This window comes from Molossus molossus, unplaced genomic scaffold (assembly GCF_014108415.1).
Source record: "Molossus molossus isolate mMolMol1 unplaced genomic scaffold, mMolMol1.p scaffold_m16_p_7, whole genome shotgun sequence".
NCBI classification, from domain to species: Eukaryota; Metazoa; Chordata; class Mammalia; order Chiroptera; family Molossidae; genus Molossus; species Molossus molossus.
This window is the reverse complement of record NW_023425401.1, coordinates 58,075,448-58,096,219: the sequence shown is the minus strand read 5'-3', so window position 1 is coordinate 58,096,219 and position 20,772 is coordinate 58,075,448. Positions and strand designations below refer to the sequence as shown.

The window sequence follows — 20,772 nt, the reverse complement described above, 5'->3', positions numbered from 1 at the left end:
GGATCGAGGCTGTGGCCCTCTCTGCTTGGTGGCTCTGTGTGTCTGGGCCAAAGCGAACCTCCACCTGCACTTGGATTAACTCTAGACTCTCTCACGGTGGTCTTCATCAGAGAGGTTTTCCTGGGTTCTGTACTGAAGCCTGTCATCTTGTGCCATTTTTTGGAGGAAGCTTTGGCTTCTTAATGCCAGGAGAGTAGGGCATGGTTGCATTTGTGTGGTCTCTGCCTCTTCCCAGCCACAGAACAGGAGCTGTTGCCTTGAAGTTGACTTTTCAAGCACCTCTAAATTCCCATGAATTGCTGTTTCTGAAATGAAGGGCCCGGGGAAGAAGGTTTATGTGCTGATCAAAGAGGCTGTGCTTTTCATCTCTCTTCTCCTTAGACACATTCACTAAGCCATCGGAGGGCAGTCCCGGGCCGGAAAAAGCAATTTGACCTCCTTCTGGCGGAACACAAAGCCAAGTCCCGGGAAAAAGAAGTTAAAGATAAAGAGCATCTTCTGACTTCAGCGAGGGAAGTACTTCCAAACCAAACCGGGCAGGCACAGGACCCTCTGCCAGGATCTTCAGGGAGCTCTGGGCCAGAACCTAAAGTCACATCTCCTGCAAAATCCAGGCCACCCAACTCTGTGCTGCCTAGGTAAGTCCCACCATGGCGATAGAGGCCCAGAGTTCTTGGTCAGGTGACTGCCGCGCTGGTTCTTCAGTCCGATCACGTGTTAAATGGAAGTCCTAATAGCCCTGCCTTGTAAGGTGGTTGTGCAGTTTAAATGAGGTAATGTGCATAAGGGCTCAGCCATAGTGTTCAGTGGATTTTATTGCTATCATCATCCTCACCCTACATAGCAGATCTCTATCAGAACAAGAGTAAGCTGAGAAGAAATGCCTGGATGACACACCAGCCACCGGGCAACTTCCTGGCTGCCTGGCTTTTTAGATTAGTTAAAGATTCCTGGAGCAGAGTGCAGAAAACTTGGGTGGGTGGGTAGTCAGCACATGTAGGAGCCCCTTTGACACAATATTTTGTGAATTTTTCCCACAATCCTCTGATGACCCAGGTAAAGGGAAAAGGAACATAACAGAGGCTTTCTGTTCTTATATTTCCCTGCACACCCAGAAAGCTGAGACACCTGTCTGTGGTTTTATTTGGTTGTCCTGGACAGAAAGGAAAGAACAGAAAAGAGAATTAAAATCCATTTGGATTAAGAGTGATTTAAAATCCATACGTGTTCTGATGGGCAGTGGAATGCCACATTGAGCAGCAGACCAACCTCCAGGTAACAGGACAGGAAACTCTTCATTCAAAAGTATTTAAGCCCTGGCTGGTTTGGCTCAGCCTTTAGAGCACTGGCCCGTGGACCAATGACTCTTGGTTTTGGTTCCCACTAAGGGCACGTACCTCGGTTGTGATTTGTCCCCGGCCGTGATTGTGGTTGTGCAGGAGGCAACCACTCAATGTGTCCCTCTCACATCAATGTTTCTCTCTCTTTCTCTTCCTCTCCCTCCCTCCCACTCTATCTGAACAAAAATGGAAAAATATCCTAGAGTGAGGATTAAAAAAAAGACTTTCTTTTTTAAATATTTAAGTGTTTGCTCTGTAAGCAAGGTAGTGTGTTAGGTGCCCTCTGGCAGGGTACAGAGATGAATGAAACTAGGTTCTGTTTTTCAAGAATTTCGTTTAGAAGATGAGATAAGACTCATATTCATAACATCATTAAAAGGAAACATTTATTACAATGTGAGAAGTACAGGTCCTGGCATTACCTGATAAATTTTAGTGTACATTGTGTGCATCTCACAGGTCCAGTCATCAGGGCTTTAAGAGAACGTAGTTATAAAAGAAGGGAACGAATTGGTTTTTAAAGCAACTGCAGCTATTTGGTGGCCGTTGTTCCTGATCTACCTAAGGTTCTCGCCCTCATGCCTTCCACTTTGGGACAAGCTGGCCCAGTTTGACAGAGTCCCTCTGTAGGAGTGGCCGACCTCTGCTTCAGGAGGAGGAGTCGGGTGGAATCCCAGCCCACACATATTTCCATCATCACAACCATTGTTGTGTTGTTGTCATCTGTTTACATACCACTTTCCTTGCCTCCTGCATTTTGCAAGATTATTTTGTAATTACTTCCTACTGTAATGACAGATGTTGGTAAGGATGTTACCCTTGCTTTAGAGTTGAAGAGACAGTTCTGTTCCAAACGTTTGTGAAGGGCTTTAATTCCGTAAACAGTGACTTTCAAACTTCTCTGGGGCTGTAGAACTTTTTTATTCTACAAAACCTTACCTAGTACCCAAAAGAAACGCAGACCCGCCTCCACCTGAAGCCAGGACAGTGCTGCTCTCATCCACAAATACCCAGAGCCTGCTGTCTCCCTACCTTCCGAGCAATCACCTCGTACTCTAAAGGGACTCCAGGGAACCCAGTTTGAAAACCCTTATTATTATAAGATTTTGACTGATGGAGGCACTTCTCACCCAAGCAGGTGGTACCTGATTAACAGAGAAGACAGGGGACAGCCATTAAAAAATAAAACAGGCACCCTGGCCAGTTTGGCTCAGCAGTTAGAGCATCGAGCCGTGGACCAAGGAGCCTCGAGTTCAGTTCCGGTCAAGGGCATGTACCTCGGTTGTGGTTCAGTTGGGGTAGTGAGAGAGGCAGTCAGTAGATGTGTCTCTCACATCGCTGCGTCTCTCCCCCTTCCTCCCTCCCGCCCTCCCGCTCTATCTGAAGATAAATGCAAAAATGTCCTCGGGTGAGGATTTAAAAATAAATAAAAAAAACAGGCATTGGAACCTTGATAGCTTCTCCCTGTTCCTTTTGGGTTAATGTTCAGAGAAATGTTTGTTGATAGAGAAATGCCAGGTGTACGTGTTCTTTTACAGAGCAGAAAAAAGAGAGTGAGGTTAATCAGCAAGCGGGTTGTCTCTGAAAGGAAGGGGAAGGCATCACAAATGTTGCTCACAATAATTTTTTTTTTTTTTTTTTTTTTTGTTTTTTTTTTTTATCCTCACCTGAGGACACTTTTTCATTCTTTGTTCAGATAGAGCAGGAGGGAGAGAGAGAGAGAAACATCGATGCGAAAGGGACACATCGAGTGGCTGCCACCCGCACGACCAACCAGGGCCGGGGACAAACTGCAACCGAGGTACATGCCCTTAGCGGGAACCGAACCCGGGTCTCTCCGGACCGCAGGCCAACGCTCTAACCGCTGAGCCAAACCGGCCAGGGCGCTCACAATAATTTTTGAAGACACTTTTTGAAGTTGATATAGGCACCAAAAATTCAGGGGTATACTCTGGTCCAATGTGAGTGGGGAATAACATCCTCTTTCACTTGTTTTAGATTAAGATGAGACCCCCACAACGCAATCAGAGATTTAAAAAGCATCATCAGCCCTGGCCGGTTTGGCTCAGCGGTTAGAGCGTCGGCCTGCGGTCCTGAGAGACCCGGGTTCGGTTCCCGCTAAGGGCACGTATCTCGGTTGCAGTTTGTCCCCAGCCCTGGTCGGTTGTGTGGGTGGCAGCCACTCGATGTGTTCCTTTCACATTGATGTTTCTCTCTCTCTCTCTGTTCCTCTCTCTCCCTCCCACTCTACCTGAACAAAAAATGGAAAAATATCCTCGGGTGAGGATAAAAAAAAAAAAAGCATCATCAGAATTCAATTTTATAATCAAATAAAACTTAAAATTTATTTTACTCCTATTAATGACATATATAATAGCTATTTCAATAATACTAATTATGTATAATTAGCAAAAAAATATTATCACACATAAATGGAATTAACGTAATCCCTTCCCAATCATAAATTCCTTTTGTTGGAAATATTAACATGTGTGAATTTATTTCTTACATTTTATTTTGATAACCTTGAAAATATTTCAACTTTTGTATTCTTGAATTGCCAGGGGTTTCTACAAAGGAAATTGGTTCTAGAATTGGAAATGTTAAAGTTAGAGAACACATGTTACAACAGGATTGGAAGTGCATATCTCAACTCCATTGTTACTAACTAGATGAGTGTAGTCATGTTTCTTAGTCTCTCTAGCCTCAACTTGCTCATCTATAAAATGGAGCTAAGAAGAATTTAGTGAAATAAAGTACCAAGCTCATAATAAGCACTGAACGAATAATAGCTGTTAGTAAGTGGTAGTGATCAATGGGAAAATAGTGTAAGTAAACACAGTGTTTGGTGGTAGCTGATTTCCATTTGCCCAACCTCTTGCCTTCTCTCCCAACCTGGAGACCCTTAAGTAGCATACTCATATGCTCTGTTTCTTTGTTCCTGATTCTAAGGAAACACATTACTTGCCCCCAAAGAGCCTGAGGGCTATGGATGTCCAGCACAGCCCTACATCAGGACTCTGCTGGAAAGGGGGAGGAGGGTAGAGGGTCAAGCTGGGCTCTCACAAGCCAGTCTCCGACCCCTGGGAGGGAGGTGGGAAGTCAGCTATGGAAGCCGGTGCTGACAAAATGTGGGCACATTCCCCTCTGTCTTCAGGATGCTCACATATCTAACCTTAAAGTATAAAATGGCAAAATATTGAATTTTAGACTGACAAGGGGCAGTAGGGAGAGAAGCAGAAGGTCCTAGGTACCTAAGAAAGGAAAGAGATGAGTCTGGAGTGAAAGCAACTTCAGTTATGACTAGTTAGGATAGTGTTATCGCCAAATTGTAAGCCATTTCTCTCCTTGACTTATGTTCGTTTTTGCACTTTTTCAACATTCATTTCTCAATATGGGGAGACTTTGAAGTCTCATTTCTACCTCTTATTAGCTTTGCAAGCAGTTTCTTCATCTGAGAAATGTAGGTAATAGTTAAATGCACAAAGGCAGTGGGTAACTTGGATGAGAAAATGTATGTGATAAGCCTGGCACATAATAGGGACTCAGTTAAGGTAAATTGCTTGCACTTTCTTTCCCAAAGCACTCAGACGGACAGATGTCCATGCTTCCTTAAAGTGGTGGGGCACAGGCTTTCTTTAAGTTTCCTGAACAGGGACCATCATCACATACATTGCCTTTAGAATGGTAAGTGGAGAAGGGTGGGATGACGTAGTGTCGAAGGAGAAAAGGTGGATGGCAGCTTAACAAACTTGAGTGACTTTTTCAACACTTTCTCTTGACTAGTTGCACCATTCCCCATCACTTCTCACCAAGCCTTGTTTTTTTGCTGAGACATAGGCTGGTTCCGGTGAACTCCTCCCGTCCAGGTTCCACCCTAGGGTGAGTGCAGCGATCAGTGATGGAAGAGCCTAAAAGCATCGACCACTTCATCAGCACCAGGAGGGTGCATGCATCCTGCGTGAAACAGGCCTATAGTGGAATAGATGCAGCTCTGCTGTCCTCCTCCTTGGTGTGCCTGTGCACGCCAGTGCACGCCAGTATTCGTTCAGGTTTCTGTCTTGGCCTTCCAAGCTGATTTTGCTCTAGAACACAGTCTCCATGCTCATCTTTTTTTTTTTTTTTTTTTTTTATCCTCACCCGAGGACATTTTTCCATTTTTTACTCAGATAGAGCGGGAAGGAGAGAGAGGAAGAGAGAGAAACATCGATGTGAAAGGGACACATCGAGTGGCCGCCACCCACACAACCCAACCAGGGCCGGGGACAAACTGCAGCCAAGGTATATGCCCTTAGCAGGAACCGAACCCGGGTCTCTGTGGACCGCAGACTGACGCTCTAACCGCTGTGCCAAACTGGCCAGGGCATCCATGCTCATCTTTATTCTCTAGTATTCTCCCCTTATCTCCTTTCTTTTATCTAACAACTGGAATTTACTATTGAGTATTTCAAACTTTCTTTTTATCCTTTGGAGTGAGGAAAGGTTTATTGATCAAGAAAGTGCCAACCAAGAAGATGGGAGCCCTAGGGCTACCTCAAATTCAGCTTAAGCCCTGGCCAGCTTGGCTCAGCAGTTAAAGCATTGGCCCTGGGACCAAAGGGTCTCTGGTTTGATTCCTGGTCAAGAGCATGTACCCGGGTAGCAAGTTTGATCCTTGGCCCTGGTTGAGGTCATGTGGGAGGCCACTCATTGATGTGTCTCTCACTTGATGTTTCTCTATATCTCTCTCTACCCTGTTCCTCCCTTCCACTCTATCTAAAAAATCAATGGAAAAATATCATCAGATGAGGATTAACAAAACAAAACAAAAAAATCATCTTAAGAAAGCACAGGCCCTGGCCGGTTTAGCTCAGCGGTAGGGCATCGGCCCGCGGACCAATGAGTCGCGGGTTTGATTCTGGCCAAGGGCACGTGCCTGGATTGTGGTTTGCCCCCGGTCCTGGTTGGGGTCGTTTGGGAGGCAACCAGTCCATGTTTCTCTCTCCCTTCCTCTTCCTCTCTCTCCCTCCCACTCTATCTGAAGATAAAGAGAAAAATATCCTTGGGTGAGGATTAAAAAAAAAGAAGAAGAAAGCACAAAGTTCAGTCTTTTTTTATGTCAAGGGAAGGGGAAATGGGAGTGGCAAGAGGTGACTGACCACTGCAGACATCTGAGCACTGCCAGTAGTGGTCTGAGGAAGATTGTGTGGGTTGGTTGCTGTGAGTCCAGTCTTGGTCTCAAGGTTCCTGTGAATCTTTGATAAACAATAGACACTTACTTTATCTCCTCAAGCCACAAGCACAATTCCTTTAACGATTAGCATGTCTATATGCAAGACTAAGTAGAAGCTATTAGGCTGAAGGCCATGGGAACGGCCCAGGCTTGAACAAGATGGAGTCAGAGAGGCCGAGCATTTCCCTCTGCTACAGTCACCCCCCTGTGTGTGGCTTATTCATCAGTATTGAGGGAAAGAGGGCAACCAAATCCAGGTTCAGTTCAGAGGGAAGATTTTCTGTTTAAGATGAAGTCAGATCTGTTTGCCATGGTGCCCTATTTATCCAGCTCTTACAATCTCGCAGGCTCACCTCCTCCGTGATGGTCCCTAAGCCTTAGAAGGGGCATTCTGAGTGTTCAGTTCAGACAAGGAACAAGGATTTACTTTTATTATATCCCCCAGTATCCAAACCATGATGAGTTGGCCACTGCACAAACACTTCACTGTTCAGCTGACAAGTAATCTAAAGCAATCCTATTGTTTAAGGACCCGCGTGCCAAGGATTCTACAGTGGTCTGTTCGAGTCGTAGACCTTGGGCAGTAGAACAGGCCAAACAGCTGACTGTACAGGTTAAATTCCCTAAGATTTAGTTTGCAGTTGGTGCTCAGGTAAATGGTCTGTGTGGCTTACACCACATCAGTTACTGAGATTGTTCAAGCTTGAGCTGTTGTGGCAATTTCTCTGAAATTTATACTATGTAAAATAAAACTCAAAGGACAATGGACAACATTAGAATCTAATATCCACAAAGGTATATTATAGTTCCTATTGAAATATAATCTTCTTCCCATTTTAACCAAAGATAGCAAAATTGAAACTAATTTATCTGCAAAATAAGTCTAGTTTCAATAAACTTGGCCTGATTATTTGTATATGAAGTTCAGCAAAAATAGTAATTAATCATATAGACCCCTTTAAATCTGCTTTACTGGAATTTTCCTGAGGAATCTTCAAATTGAACTTTAATTAGCCTCTCAAAGCTAAGAAGTCAAGTTGCATACTTGCCATCAGATTTCACCCACAATAGCTACAGATTTGGGTGAATTCTCTCTTCTCAAGGTCCCTGGGGTTCTTTCCTTGCATCTCCCAGGAAACAACCTTTGTTCCTCACCTGGAAAGTCTGCTGTAAACCATGCAAACTAGGTTCCAGGCTGTTTTCCTAAAAGGGTTTTTATCGGCTTCCAAAGTCAATCTTAACTCCTCAAAATTTTCTGGTCCAAATCTATCCATGCCTCTCTCAAAAGTGACATTCCAGTCAAAGCCTTGTTTTAAAAAAAAAACAAAAAACAGTCTAATAGATTCTTATTGAACTTATGCAAATAATCTCAATGCCATGAAAATAAAAATACTCATTACTGGATTCTGGAGGGATCTAGTGAGGGAAAAAAAATGCTTTAATTCTGCTTACAGAGGTATAATTTACCAAATTGCTAAGTCATAGGTAAACAAGTTTCCTTTTATCTGGAAAACAAAAGGATTAAAAAAATCAGCAGTGTCAAAAAAAAAAAAAGTCATAAAAATTATAACCATTGTCATCAATGCATTTTATCCTATGTAATTAACCTTGCTCTGCTTGAATCCAGTTTTTCCATTAGTTCTCTAGACTTTACCTGATAATCCCAAGAAGTTTGCAGGGCTGTCCATCAAGTCTCATATGATTTGCTCAGTGAAGTGGGTACCAAATCACTAGAGATTGTGGAAGGCATAACCAAGTGGGAAACATTTTCTGACAGTTTACCATTGTGAGGGTATCAGTCTGTGGCAGGGGAAAGCTTCAACTTATCCAGAAAATATACACACAAAAACAAGAACATATCAATAACCCAAACTAAGTGGCGGTTGAATGAAGTCCAGCTTAAATGTACCGTGGTGAATTAGGAATGCAAAAACCCACAAAATGCCAAGGAGCCAGGTTAACCAGGTGGCCATCTTGGTTTCCCATAGCCCCGACTAGTCATTTACTTACAGCCATTGTTTGCCTATCTTAATTTCTCTGATTCAGGGACAAACCGTTGCCATGTTAAAAGAACATCCGGATGGCAAAAGTCTGTCAATGGGTCATTTTTTTGCAGAAACAGAATGGACTTTATCCACATGTCCCACAAGCTGATATTCAGGTTCAATTATTTCAGTGTGTCACTCAGTTTTGATGACAGACATCTTATGTCAGGATATATAGCATTATATTTTTGGAATATTTATAATACGTACTTAAAGAAATACAGTCCAGCTGGTGTGGCCCAGTGGTCAAGTGGTCGACCCATGCACCAAGAGGTCACTGGTTCAATTCCCGGTCAGGACACATGCCCAGGTTGTGGGCCTGATCCCCAGTGGGGGCATGCAGGAGGCAGCCAATCGATGTTCTCTCTCATTGATGTTTCTATCTCGCTCCCTCTCACTTCCTCTCTCTCTAAAATCAATAAAGGGAAAAGAAAGACACAAATACAACATAAAGAAGGCTCACTGTTATTTTTTATTTGATAGTGCTTCCCATATCACTTCAATACACTAAAATAAGCCTAATTAGTTTAACATTTTTCTGGTAAGTAGAGAAAACAAACCTTTAAAGGTGTTGCAGAGGCCCTCTGGGATACCTCAGTTATTCCCAGGTCAAGACTATTTATAATTTAAATATCTGGAAGTTTCTCAAAATATATCAAGAGTTGCCCAGCCAGTGTGGCTCAGTGGTTGAATGTCAACCCATGCACCAAGAGATCGCCAGTTTGATTCCCAGTCAGGACACATGCCCAGGTGTGGGCCCAATCCCCATTGGGGGCATGCAGGAGGCAGCCAATCGATGTTCTCTCTCATCCATGTTTCTCTCTCTTCCCCTCTCCCTTCCTCTCTCTAAAAATTAATAAAGAAATACAAATTTTAAATATATATATATATCAAGAGGTTTAGACATTTGACTAAATAGGATCATGTCATTTTGAAGCAATTATCCACTTAACCAAAATGGCAATAGAAAAATTAAAACACAAATATAGAAGTTTATGCCCTGGCCAGTTTGGCTCAGCGGTTAGATCGTCGGCCTGCGGTCCGGAGAGACCCGGGTTCGGTTCCCGCTAAGGGCATGTACCTCGGTTGCAGTTTGTCCCCGGCCCTGGTTGGTCGTGCGGGTGGCAGCCACTCGATGTGTCCCTTCACGTCGATGTTTCTCTCTCTCTCTCCCTTCCTCTCTCTCCCTCCCACTCTATCTGTACAAAAAATGGAAAAATATCCTCGGGTGAGGACAAAAAAAAAAAAATAGAAGTTTATGTAATTGTTAGCAAAACTGTTCTTATTATTAAGGAGATTCAGTTTCTTAAGTAACCAAGGACCTGGTTAAGGCAACATAAAAAACAAAATTATTTTGATAAAACACAGAATCTTTGCTTTCAAGGCAGAAAACATTTTCACAATATCTGTAGCAGACCAACAGTCCAAGAAGCTTTGTCCTCTTGAACAGAAAGAGAATACCAAGCTCTAATTTTGCAACAGCTTACTTTTGATATTTAAATTATTTCTTTATCTCTTCTAACCAAAGTAATATAGGCAAATAGTTCAAAAATCAAATAGTCCCATAGATGTACGATGAAAAACAGTGGTTCCTGCTATCCTGGAACTCTTTACCCTCTCTCTTCAGAGCACCTGTTTCCTGGATCCCGTTGCCTTCCTCTCTTGGTTTGCTTCTTTGTTTTGATGGAATATCTCCTCCACTAGCTTCTAAGGGAAAGGTGCATGGGAGGTGAATTTTTAGAATCCTTACATACTCGAAAATGTTTTTCTTCTACTTTCACTCTTAATTGATAATCTCTCTGAGTAAATAACTGGATTGAAATAGTTTTCCTACAAGTTTGGAGAACTTTTTTTTATTGGCTTTTAGTATCAAAGATTTTTATTGAGAAGTTTAATATCATTCTGATTCCAATTTCTTTGCAATGACCAGTTTTTCTCCCTGAAGACTGGGGCTCTGAAACATCAAAGGGATTATTGTTGATTTAGGTCTCTTCATTTATTGTACTGCATACTCAGTAGATCCTTTCCATCTGGAAACACTTGTTTCTGGGACATTTTTCTATGTTACATCCTGAATAATTTTCTCTTCCCTATTGTCTTTATTCGCTTTCTTGATCTCCTATTAGTTGGATGTTGGACCTTTTGCTCTGATCTTTTCATTCTCAATGTCTTTTCTCCTGTTGTCTCTCTTAATCTTTTATTCCACTTCCTATAAGATTTTATTTTCTAAAATATTATTCTTTACCTTCAAAACTGTATATTAAATAATCAATTGTGATTCACATTTTTAAGATCTGATTTTTATTTTAATGCTTCTTATAATATCTTATGAAATGCAATCATTTTACAGAAGTAATACACGCTCTGGCCGGTTTGACTCAGCGGTTAGAGCGTCGGCCTACGGTCCAGAGAGACCCGGGTTCGGTTCCCACTAAGGGCACATACCTCAGTTGCAGTTGTCCCCAGCCCTGGTTGGGTTATGTGGGTGGCAACCACTCGATGTGTCCCTTTCACGTTGATGTTTCTCTCTCTCTCTCTCTTTCTCTCCCACTCTATCTGAACAAAAATGGAAGAATGTCCTCGAGAAAACTAATTTTAAAAAACAGAAGTAATACACTTCTAATATTTTTTTTTTAGATTTTTTAATTGATTTTTTTAGAGAGAGAAGAAGGGAGAAGGAGAGAGAGAGAGAAACATCAATGTGAGAACGGAACATCAATTGGCTGCCTTCTGCACACCCCTGACCAGGAATTGATCCAGACCCAGACATGTACCCTTCCTGGTAATTGAACTGACTACCTTTGGTGCATAGTATGATGCCCTACAAACTGAGCCTCACCAGCCAGAGCTCTTTGAATATAGGTTTTGTTTTTTTTTAGTTTTTTCTCTTTCCTTCATTATCTTCATTTCCTCCAGATCTGTTTCATGTATGTGTTTCATGTTTGGTTGAACAGTCTCATGATGGAAATGTTCCAAGAATGTTTGGTGATCCTTAACCATTGTTTTTTTTTTCAATCCTCACCTGAGGATATTTTTTCATTTATATTCAGATAGAGTGGGAGAGAGGGAGGGAGGGAGGGAGGGAGGGAGGGAGGGAGGGAGGGAGAGAGGGAGGGAGGGAGAGATTGAGAGAGACAGAGAGAGAGAGAGTTAGAGAGAAACATCAATGTGAGAGACACATCAATTAGTTGCCTCCCGCATGCAGGGCCAGGGACCAAACTGCAACCCAAGTACCTTCCCTTGACCAGAATAAAACCTGAGACTCTTTGGTCCATGGGCCAACACTCTAATGGCTAAGCGAAACTGGCCAGGGCCTAACCATTCATATGTATTAGAGAGGCTCTAACATGCTGATTGGTAGTCAGTGTGTCAGACTATCAACCAAAAAGTCATCACATCACCAGTCAGCCTTGTGTTGGAGGATTCCCAAAGGCAAGATCTAGAAGCCCTTTCTCTGGGGTCACTCAGCTTCTCAAGGGAACTTTCTCAAGGGAAGGATCCTGCCCGGTGACATGCCTAGCAATTGGCATTCTGGGAGCACAGGCTAAGCATCTGACTGGATAGCCATTTGCCCTGTTTCCGCCCTGTGCCTCACTTCTGATCTCTGCTGAGCCTGGTCTCCAGTCTCTCCAGTTCAATTTCTCTAGATATTAAGGCTTTGTTCTCTTGTTGGAGAGCTGATCGGAGAGGGAGGAAGGTCCTGGCAGATAGTGGAGTCACCTGGCAGTCTGATATAGTAGTGATGACTTGTAGGTCCAACTACCACACATTAAGACTTTCAGCTCTCCCACTGAGTTTAGTTCTCACATCGCCCATGACTTTTGCCACTCTAGGCAGCTCCAGGTGCCCTCCTTCGCAGAGGTTCTGTGGTAAGTCAGTTCCTTTCCCATCAGTTAACACTCTCCAGCCACATTCTGTCATCTAAAAATATGTTTAAATTTCTCCTTTGCAATTACATTAGTTGGGATTCTTCAGGTGCAAGGAGCAGAAAACCTAGTCTCCTTTTTTTCAATTATAGTTTACATTCAATATTATTTTGTATTAGTTTCAGTTGTATAGCATAGTGGTTATGCAATCAAATACTTTACAAAGTGGTCCTCCCAATATTTCAAGTACCCACCTGGCACCGTACATAGTTACTACAATATTATTGACTATATTCTCTATGCTGTACTTTACATCCCTGTGACTATTTTGTGACTTCCAATTTGTACTATTTAATTTTTTCACTCAGCCCCCTAACCCTTCTCCCCTGACAACTTTCAGTCTGGTCTCTGTATCTAAAAGTCTGTTTCTGTTTTGTTTGTTCATTTATTTTGCTCTTTAGATTCCATGTATACGTGAAATCATACAGTATTTTTCTTTCTCTGTCTGACTTATTTCACTTAGCATAATGCCCTCTAGGTCCATCTATGCTTTCACAAACAGTAAAGTTTTATTCTTTTTTATGGCTGAATAATATTTTGTATATATGTACCACAACTTTTTCATCTATTCATCTATTGAAAGCTTGCTGTCCAGCCCTGGCCAGTTTGGCTCAGCAGTTAAAACATTGGCCTGCGGTGCAGAGAGACCCGGGTTCGGTTCCCGCTAAGGGCGCATACCTCGGTTGCAGTTTGTCCCCAGCTCTGGATGGGTCATGCGGGTGGCAGCCACTCGATGTGTCTCTTTCACATCGATGTTTCTCTCTCTCTCTCTTCCTGTCTCTCCCTCCTACTCTATCTGAACAAAAAATGGAAAAATGTCCTCTGGTGAGGATAAAAAATAAAATAAATAAATAATAAAAGAAAGCTTACTGTCCATTAGTGTGTAAGGTGTGTCATTAGTGTGTAAGGTGTGTGGTAAGTGTGTGATCCTTCCCTAATATATTTGGATATTTTCAGCTAAGTTGATGCTGAACTATGAGGTTCCTCCAAATGTTGGCTGAACTTTGTCCTTGCACGTCCCCGGGCTCATCTGCAAAATCTACAGTTCATAAGGGAGCTACTGTACTGACTATTGGAAGAAAGAGATTCTGAAAATAGGGAGATTCAACATTGGTCTGAAATTTCCTGTGGGCTGTTCAGTCTAGATGGAAATGACATGGAAGAATCAAGTGCTCAAGTGGTTTAAAGATGTTTTGGATGTTCCTATTTATAGACTACAGTATTTTTTCAATTAAAATTCTCAGTTGTCCCCTTTCTCTCCTCTCTCTCCCTTTCTCTCCTCTCTCCCTCTCACTCTATCTGAAGATAAATAGAAAAATATCCTCGGGTGAGGGTTGAAAATTAAATCAATCAATAAAATTCTCAGTTGTCATTCATAGCTTGCTTCCATTGCTTGGCTTTTGTAAATAATGCTGCTATGAACATAGGGGTGCATATTTTCTTTCTGATTGGTGTTTTGGATTCTTAACATATAATCCCAGAAGTGGGATCACTGGGTCAAATGGCAGTTCCATGTTTAATTTTTTGAGGAAACTCCATTACTGTTTTCTACAGAGGCTGCACCAATCTGCATTCCCACCAGCAGTGTACTAGGGTTCCCTTTTCTCCACGCCCTCGCCAGCACTTGTGTTTGTTGATTTATTGATGGCAGCCATTCTGACAGGTGTGAGGTAATACCTCATTGTAGTTTTAATTTGCATTTCTCTGATGGTTAGTGACAATGAGCATTTTGTCATGTGTCTCTTGACCATTTGTATGTCCTCTTTGGAGAAGTGTCTATTCGGGTCCTTGGCCTTTTTTTTTTTTCCTTCTTTATTGATTTTAGAGAGAGAGGAAGGGAGAGTAAGAGAGATGTAGAAACATCGGTGAGAGAGAACATCGATTGGCCACCTCATGCATGCCCCTCACTGGAAATCAAGCCCACAACCTGGGCATGTGCCCTGACCAGGAATTGAACCAGCAACCTCTTAGTGCATGGGTTGACACTCAGCCACTGAGCCACACTGGCTAGTCCCTTTGCCCGTTTTTTAATTGAATTGTCTTCCTGGTGTTGAGGCGTATGAGTTCTTTATATATGTTAGAAATTAAATCCTTATCAGATGTATCATTGGCAAATATATTTTCCCATACAGTGGGTTCCCTTTTTATTTTGTTGATGGTTTCTTTTGCAGTGCAGAACCTTTTTAGTTTGATGTAGTCCCATTTGTTCATTTTTCCTTTTGTTTCCCTTGCCTTAGTATCAGTGAAACTACTGCCACTTGAGATGTCTGAGATTTTATTGTCTGCATTTTCTTCTAGGATTTTTATGTTTTTGTGAGTTACATTTAAGTATTTTATCCATTTTGAGTTTATTCTTGTGTGTGGTGTAAGTTGGTGGTCTAGTTTTATTTTTTCATATATACCTGTCCACTTTTCCCAACACCATGTATTGAACAGACTCTCTTTACTCCATTGTATGTTCTTGATTCCTTTGTCAAATATTAATTGGCTATATTAGTGTGGATCAATTTCTGGGGTCTCTCTTCTGTTCCATTGGTCTATATGCCTGTTCTTGTGCCAGTACGGCTGTTTTGATTACAATGGCTTTATAGTATAGTTTGATATCTGCTATTATAATCCCTCCAACTTTGTTCCTCTTAAGATTGCTGTGGCTATTCAGGGTCTTTTCTGATTCCATATATATTTTTGGAAAATTTGTTCTAGCTCTGTGAAATATGCCATTGGTATTTTAATACGGATTATGTTGAATCTGTAGATTGCCCTGGGTATTGTGGACATTTTAATTATGTTAATTTTTCTAATCCATAAACACAGTGTATGCTTCCACTTTTTTGTGTCTTCCTGTATTTCCTTTTTTAATGTCCTATAGTTTTCTAAGTACAGGTCTTTTACTTCATTGGTTAGTTTATTCCTAGGTTTCTTATTTTTTTTGTTGCAGTGGTATCGTTTTCTTAGTTTCTCTTTCTGAAGTTTCATTATTGTTGTATAAAAATACCATTGATTTCCGGGTATTATTTGTATCCTGTTACTGTGCCAAATTTATTTATTAAATCTAGCAGTGTTTTGGTTGAGTCTTTAGGGTTTTTCTATGTACAGTATCATGCCATCTGCAAATAATGACAGTTTTACTTTCTCCTTTTCAATTTGGATACCAAGATAATTTTTTATGTAATGACTCTATTATCACACGAAACAAAATCCAGCTCACTTTTATCGCCTCAGGGCAGGAAGGTTTTATCATGTTTGGGAAGGCTTCAAAAAGAGCCTACTTCAAAGTTTGGAAACAAATGTCCATCAATAGACTAATAGACTAGTTGAGTAAATTGAGATATATCCATACTATGGAATACTTGGGAATATTTAAAAAGATTATATAGTTCTATACATGGAAAGATTTCTACAATATCACTAGGTTTTAAAAACATAAACAAAAGAAAACATGTCTAGCCGAGCTGGTGTGGTTCAGTGGATTGAGCGTTGTCCCATGTGCCAAGAGGTCACTAGTTCAATTCCCAGTCAGGGCACGTGCCCAGGTTGCCAGCTTAACCCTCAGTAGAGGACATGCAGGAGGCAGCCAATCGATGTTTCTTTCTCCAATTAATGTTTCTCTCTCTCTCTTTTTCCCTTCCTCCCTCTCCCTTCCTCTCTCTCTAAAATCAATAAAAACATACTTACAAAAATAAATACATAAACACAAACTCTCTTCCCATTCCCCTTCCCCCAGTGCCTGGTAACCACTGTTCTACTTTCTGTCTCTATGGATTTGACTATTCTAGGTACCTCATATGCGTGGAATCATATATTTGTCCTTTGTGTCTGGCTTCTTTCCCTTAACATATGTCTTCATGGTTCATCCATATTATAGCATGTATCAGAATTTCATTGTTTTTAAGACTTAACTAATATTTTGTATAGATATACCATATTTTGTTTATCCATTTGTCTATTGGTGGCCATTTGGGTTGTTTCCACCTTTGTAGTTTTGTTTTTAAATGACTGTGCTTTTGAGATCTGGTTTGAACTCAGGCCCTTCACACCTAGAAAGATTTCATGGCAACAGAGAATCCAGAGTGAGAATGAAGGAGAGGGAGACAAGTCAGCAGTGCTGCCTAGTGTGTCTTGAAGGGACAACTTTAAATAAGAATGCAGAAAACCTACCTGGCCTGTGTGGCTCAGTGGTTGAGCATCGACTCATGCACCAAGAGGTCACCGGTTCAGTTTCCGGTCAGGCACATAGCCAGGTTGTGGGTCAAATCCCCAGTGGGGGGGTAGGCATGCAGGAGGCAGCCAATCAATGTTCTCTCTCATCGATATTTCTATCTTTCTCTCCTTTTCCCTTCTTCTCTCTCTAAATCAATAAAGAAAATAAATAAATAAATAGGCCCTGGCCAGTTTGGCTCAGTGGTTGGAGCATCGGCCTGCGGACCAGAGAGTCCTGGATTCGGTTCCCACTGGGGGCATGTACCAAAAAAAGAGAGAGAGAATAAAATGTCTTTTAAAAATAAATAAATAAATAAATAAATAAATAAATAAACAAATAAATAAACAAACAAACAAACATGATACATTAAAAAAAAAAAGAATGCAGAAAACCAATTTTTTTTTAAGGATCTTGATTTTTTTTCTCCAAATCTTGTTTTTCTCTCTATCTTTCTCCCTGGTCAATCACCTAATGAAAGTAGAGAAGCAGTAAAAACAATTGATAACTAACTGACTATTTCTCTTCTAATTCTTCTGCTGATGTGGATATGTTTGTTTTGGTTTTGGTTTTGCCTTATTTTGGTTTTTACTGCTTAGGAAGCATATAGTCTACCTCTTACTGTGACATTGCTTTTCTGTAAGTTTAGCATAATTTAGATGAGATCTATTGGATTATTTATACACATGGAATTAATTTATTTATTTATTTACTGACAGACATATTCTTCAAAACCTACTCTGAGCCAACTGTGCCAGCAGGAGGGTCTAATGCCTTGTCAAAAATTAAACATTCAGCCTAGCTGGTGTGGCTCAAGGGTTGAGCATCAACCTATGCACCAGGAGGTTCTCGGTTGGATTCCTGGTCAGGGTACATGCCTGGGTTTCGGGCTTAATCCCCAGTGGGAGGGCTGCAGGAGGCGGCTAATCGATGTTTCCCTTGTCATCAATGTTGTTATCTCTCTCTCCTTCTCCCTTCCTCTCTATGAATCAATAAAACTTATATTTTTCTTAATTATTTACAGTCGTCCCTCATCACTTCGTGCTTCGACTTTCTTGGCTTCACTAAATACCACGATAGAGTGAAGCCAGGAAAGTCGAAGCTCGAAGTGGGGAGGACGACTGTATATAAATAAAGATTCCTACTTCCAGAAATTCATTTATCCAGTAGAGTCTGGAACTGATTAACCGCGATAAATGAGGGCCGGCTGTAATTAAACATTCATCCTCAGAAGATACAATTAAACTACATGTGGCTTGATATTAAGAAGCTGGCCTGGCTGTGGGGTAAAGAACTTGTGGCCCCATCATTGGGACAAAACTTTTTTTCATGCCAGTGTAACAATCTCATAAAGCCATAGTTTAGTAGCAAAAAAGTGTTTGCAGGGCTATCTTTCATCATTATTGGTATTTTGTCCTTTGGTTTGAACATGTTTACCTGGTTGATCTTCCTGTCAAGTTCCACCTTCAAAGAGAAGCAACTCCATGGCAAGTACAGGTCACTTACATGCAAGTGGTTGAACAGTTACAATGGAACTCACAGAAGACTCTGTCATGTTACTGTAGTTTACATTCTGCCTTCACTGTTGCCCGGATTCAAGCAGGGCAGAGCCTGTGCTCCACCAGATCTGTAGCGAGCTGGTCACTGCTAACCATCTCAGACTGAACGTTTCCCTTGTGCAAGTTTGCCCCTGACCTGGAAAGGCTAATTGGGCTGCCTTCTGAGCTCTGTTGATCTGTTCGAGTCTTGCTACCTCAGACAGGTTTATTCTGTTTGTTCTCTCTTGCCCTCAGACCATCATCTGCCAATAGCATAAGCAGCACCACATCTTCAAATCACAGTGGCTGCCCTCTGGAACCCCCTCTGCCCCCAGCTGGAGGTGACCTCGCCAGCCGACTGTCAAGTGATGAAGGGGAGATGGACGGAGCTGACGAATCCGAGAAGTTAGACTATCAATTCTCCACCCATCACCCTAGACCTCTTGCGGTAGGCCACCTGATTTTCCTCCATGCGTTTTCCCCCTGTGCTTTGAGGGTGTTCAGATGATTGTGTTAGAGGGCACAATCCTAAAGAGAGGTCGTCAGGACAATGTTTTATGGGAAGGCTTACCCTAAGGCTGAATGATTGCCTTAGAAATACCCTTGAAAATCACAGAAAGAAAGTAAAGGGTTCCTGGTTCATTATAATCTTTTAAACACCTAAGTATTTGTGGCCCACCTTGAAGCACTGATGCTTGAGAAATGGTGTTTATGTAAGTGCACTGGGGAACTGACCTTCCCGCTCTGCCCATTTTCAAAACACAGCCTCTGATTTCGAGAGTTAGTCTAGCTCACCTGCATTAGGAACCGTCTGTCTTAGCAGTGTGACAAGTGCCACACTACTGGTTTTCTCCCCTGTTGGTTCTGAGTTTTATTGTTATTAGTAAGTGTGACCATATGGCACTGGTATTGTGTGTGTGTGTGTGTGTGTGTGTGAGTGTGTGAGTGTGTGTTAAGAAAAGAGGAGGCATTTCATGTCAGCATAGTTGCTAATGAACAGAAAGGTCAATGTCTTCCCAATCCTTGAAAGAATCCACTTCAACAATTCAGATCATTGACATCGAGGTGGGAAACACAAGGACACAGGAGCTGGAGGCTTGTTTATGTTTGCCATATGAGCACTTGAGAATGAGATGCCTGGTGCTACCATCGCTACCATCAGGGAGCTGAATGCTGGGGGCCTACAACATGGGGCCCATGTCTGGTTTCCTCTGATTTCTGTAGGAATAGTTTTGACTCTTCCTAGAGTTCATGGACTATGTAGTTGAAATCTACTTGCATCAAGATAGAGTGACTCCCTCCTCCCTTCTGTCTATGATATGAATGAAGGTCAAATTCACTTCCTGTGATGGGAATGACAGTGACCTGTGGCTCACTAACAGCCTGAGACTTTGCCTCTTAGCTAATTCAGAAATAATGAGAGATCATTAGGAATGCCTTTGACTGCCAGTAACAGAAAATTCAACTCATACAGTGCATGCACTACAATCATGTAATTATTTCATATAACAAGAGTCTAGAGGTAGGTGGTTCCAAGCTGAGGGACACTCTGTGCAACCCTCTTCACCTTTCACACATGGTCTCAGGATGTCTGCCACATCTCCAGTCCTCACCCAGTAGCATTTTACACAGGGTGGAAAGGGAGAAACAGAAAGGGAGTCTTCTCCTAAGATGCTATCTTATAACATTTTGTAGGGAAGAAAACCTTCCTGTGAACCCCCCAGCAAATGTCCCCTTACATCTACCAGAAGTGGGTCACATGCCCACCCCTATACCACTCGACAGCAGAGAAGGATGGGATTGCAGTGACAGGGGATGAAGCCAGCCATGATTCATCCCAAGGGTCTGGTAAGAGACCCACCTTCCCTGCTCACTGCTCCATGTCACATATCAGAACATATGGTTCTGTTACCAAGGAAGAGGCAGGGAGAGGTGGGAGTGGGGTGGCAGCTGACGAGATTGGCAACCTGTGGTGTCTGCCACAGTGGCCAGTGCAGCGAGGATCTGCAGCTCTGCCAATATGCGACCAGAAACAAGAGCCTCTCGGGGCCCCTGGCCTTGCATCTGTATGGAATTAGAGACATAGGCAGTAAAGACAGCAAGGTGCCTCCAGCTTCCAAGTTGGAAACAGAGGTCGGGCTCTACCAGAAGGCCAGAGTCCGGAGCACATCAAGATCTCTATCCAGCCTGGCGTGGCTGGGTGGTTCAGTTGCTTGGGTGTCATCCTGTGCACTAAAAGGTCACCAGTTTGATTCCTGGTCAAGGCACATGCCCAGGTTGTGAGCTCCATCTCCTGCAGGGGGTATGCAGGAGGCAGCCAATCAATATTGTGCTCTCTCGTCAATGTTTTTCTCTCTCTCCCTCTCCCTTTCTCTCTTTCTGAAAATCAATTTAAAAACCTTGCCCTGGCTGGTTTGGCTCAGCGGTTAGAGTGGCAGCCTGCAGACCAGAGAGTCCCCGGTTCAGTTCCCGCTAAGGGCACGTACCTTGGTTGTAGTTTGTCCCCAGCCTAG

The 20,772-nt window shown here is 42.3% G+C and overlaps 2 protein-coding genes across 4 annotated transcripts in view; both read left to right on the top strand.

Moving 5' to 3' along the window:
- The window catches only part of ATXN7L1 (ataxin 7 like 1), a 253,531-nt gene that overhangs the window by 219,005 nt on the left and 13,754 nt on the right, over positions 1 to 20,772 (top strand). For all 3 annotated transcript variants that reach the window (XM_036246188.1, XM_036246189.1, XM_036246187.1), the window contains 2 exons: positions 382 to 638; positions 18,515 to 18,707. In XM_036246188.1, the coding sequence (XP_036102081.1) occupies positions 382 to 638; positions 18,515 to 18,707 (450 nt within the window). The remainder of the gene's footprint in view (positions 1 to 381; positions 639 to 18,514; positions 18,708 to 20,772) is intronic.
- CRNDE (colorectal neoplasia differentially expressed) lies at positions 12,412 to 13,758 on the top strand. Its single transcript, XM_036247382.1, is given in 4 exon segments — positions 12,412 to 12,466; positions 13,504 to 13,659; positions 13,662 to 13,691; positions 13,694 to 13,758. Coding segments are annotated over 4 exon segments (306 nt in total).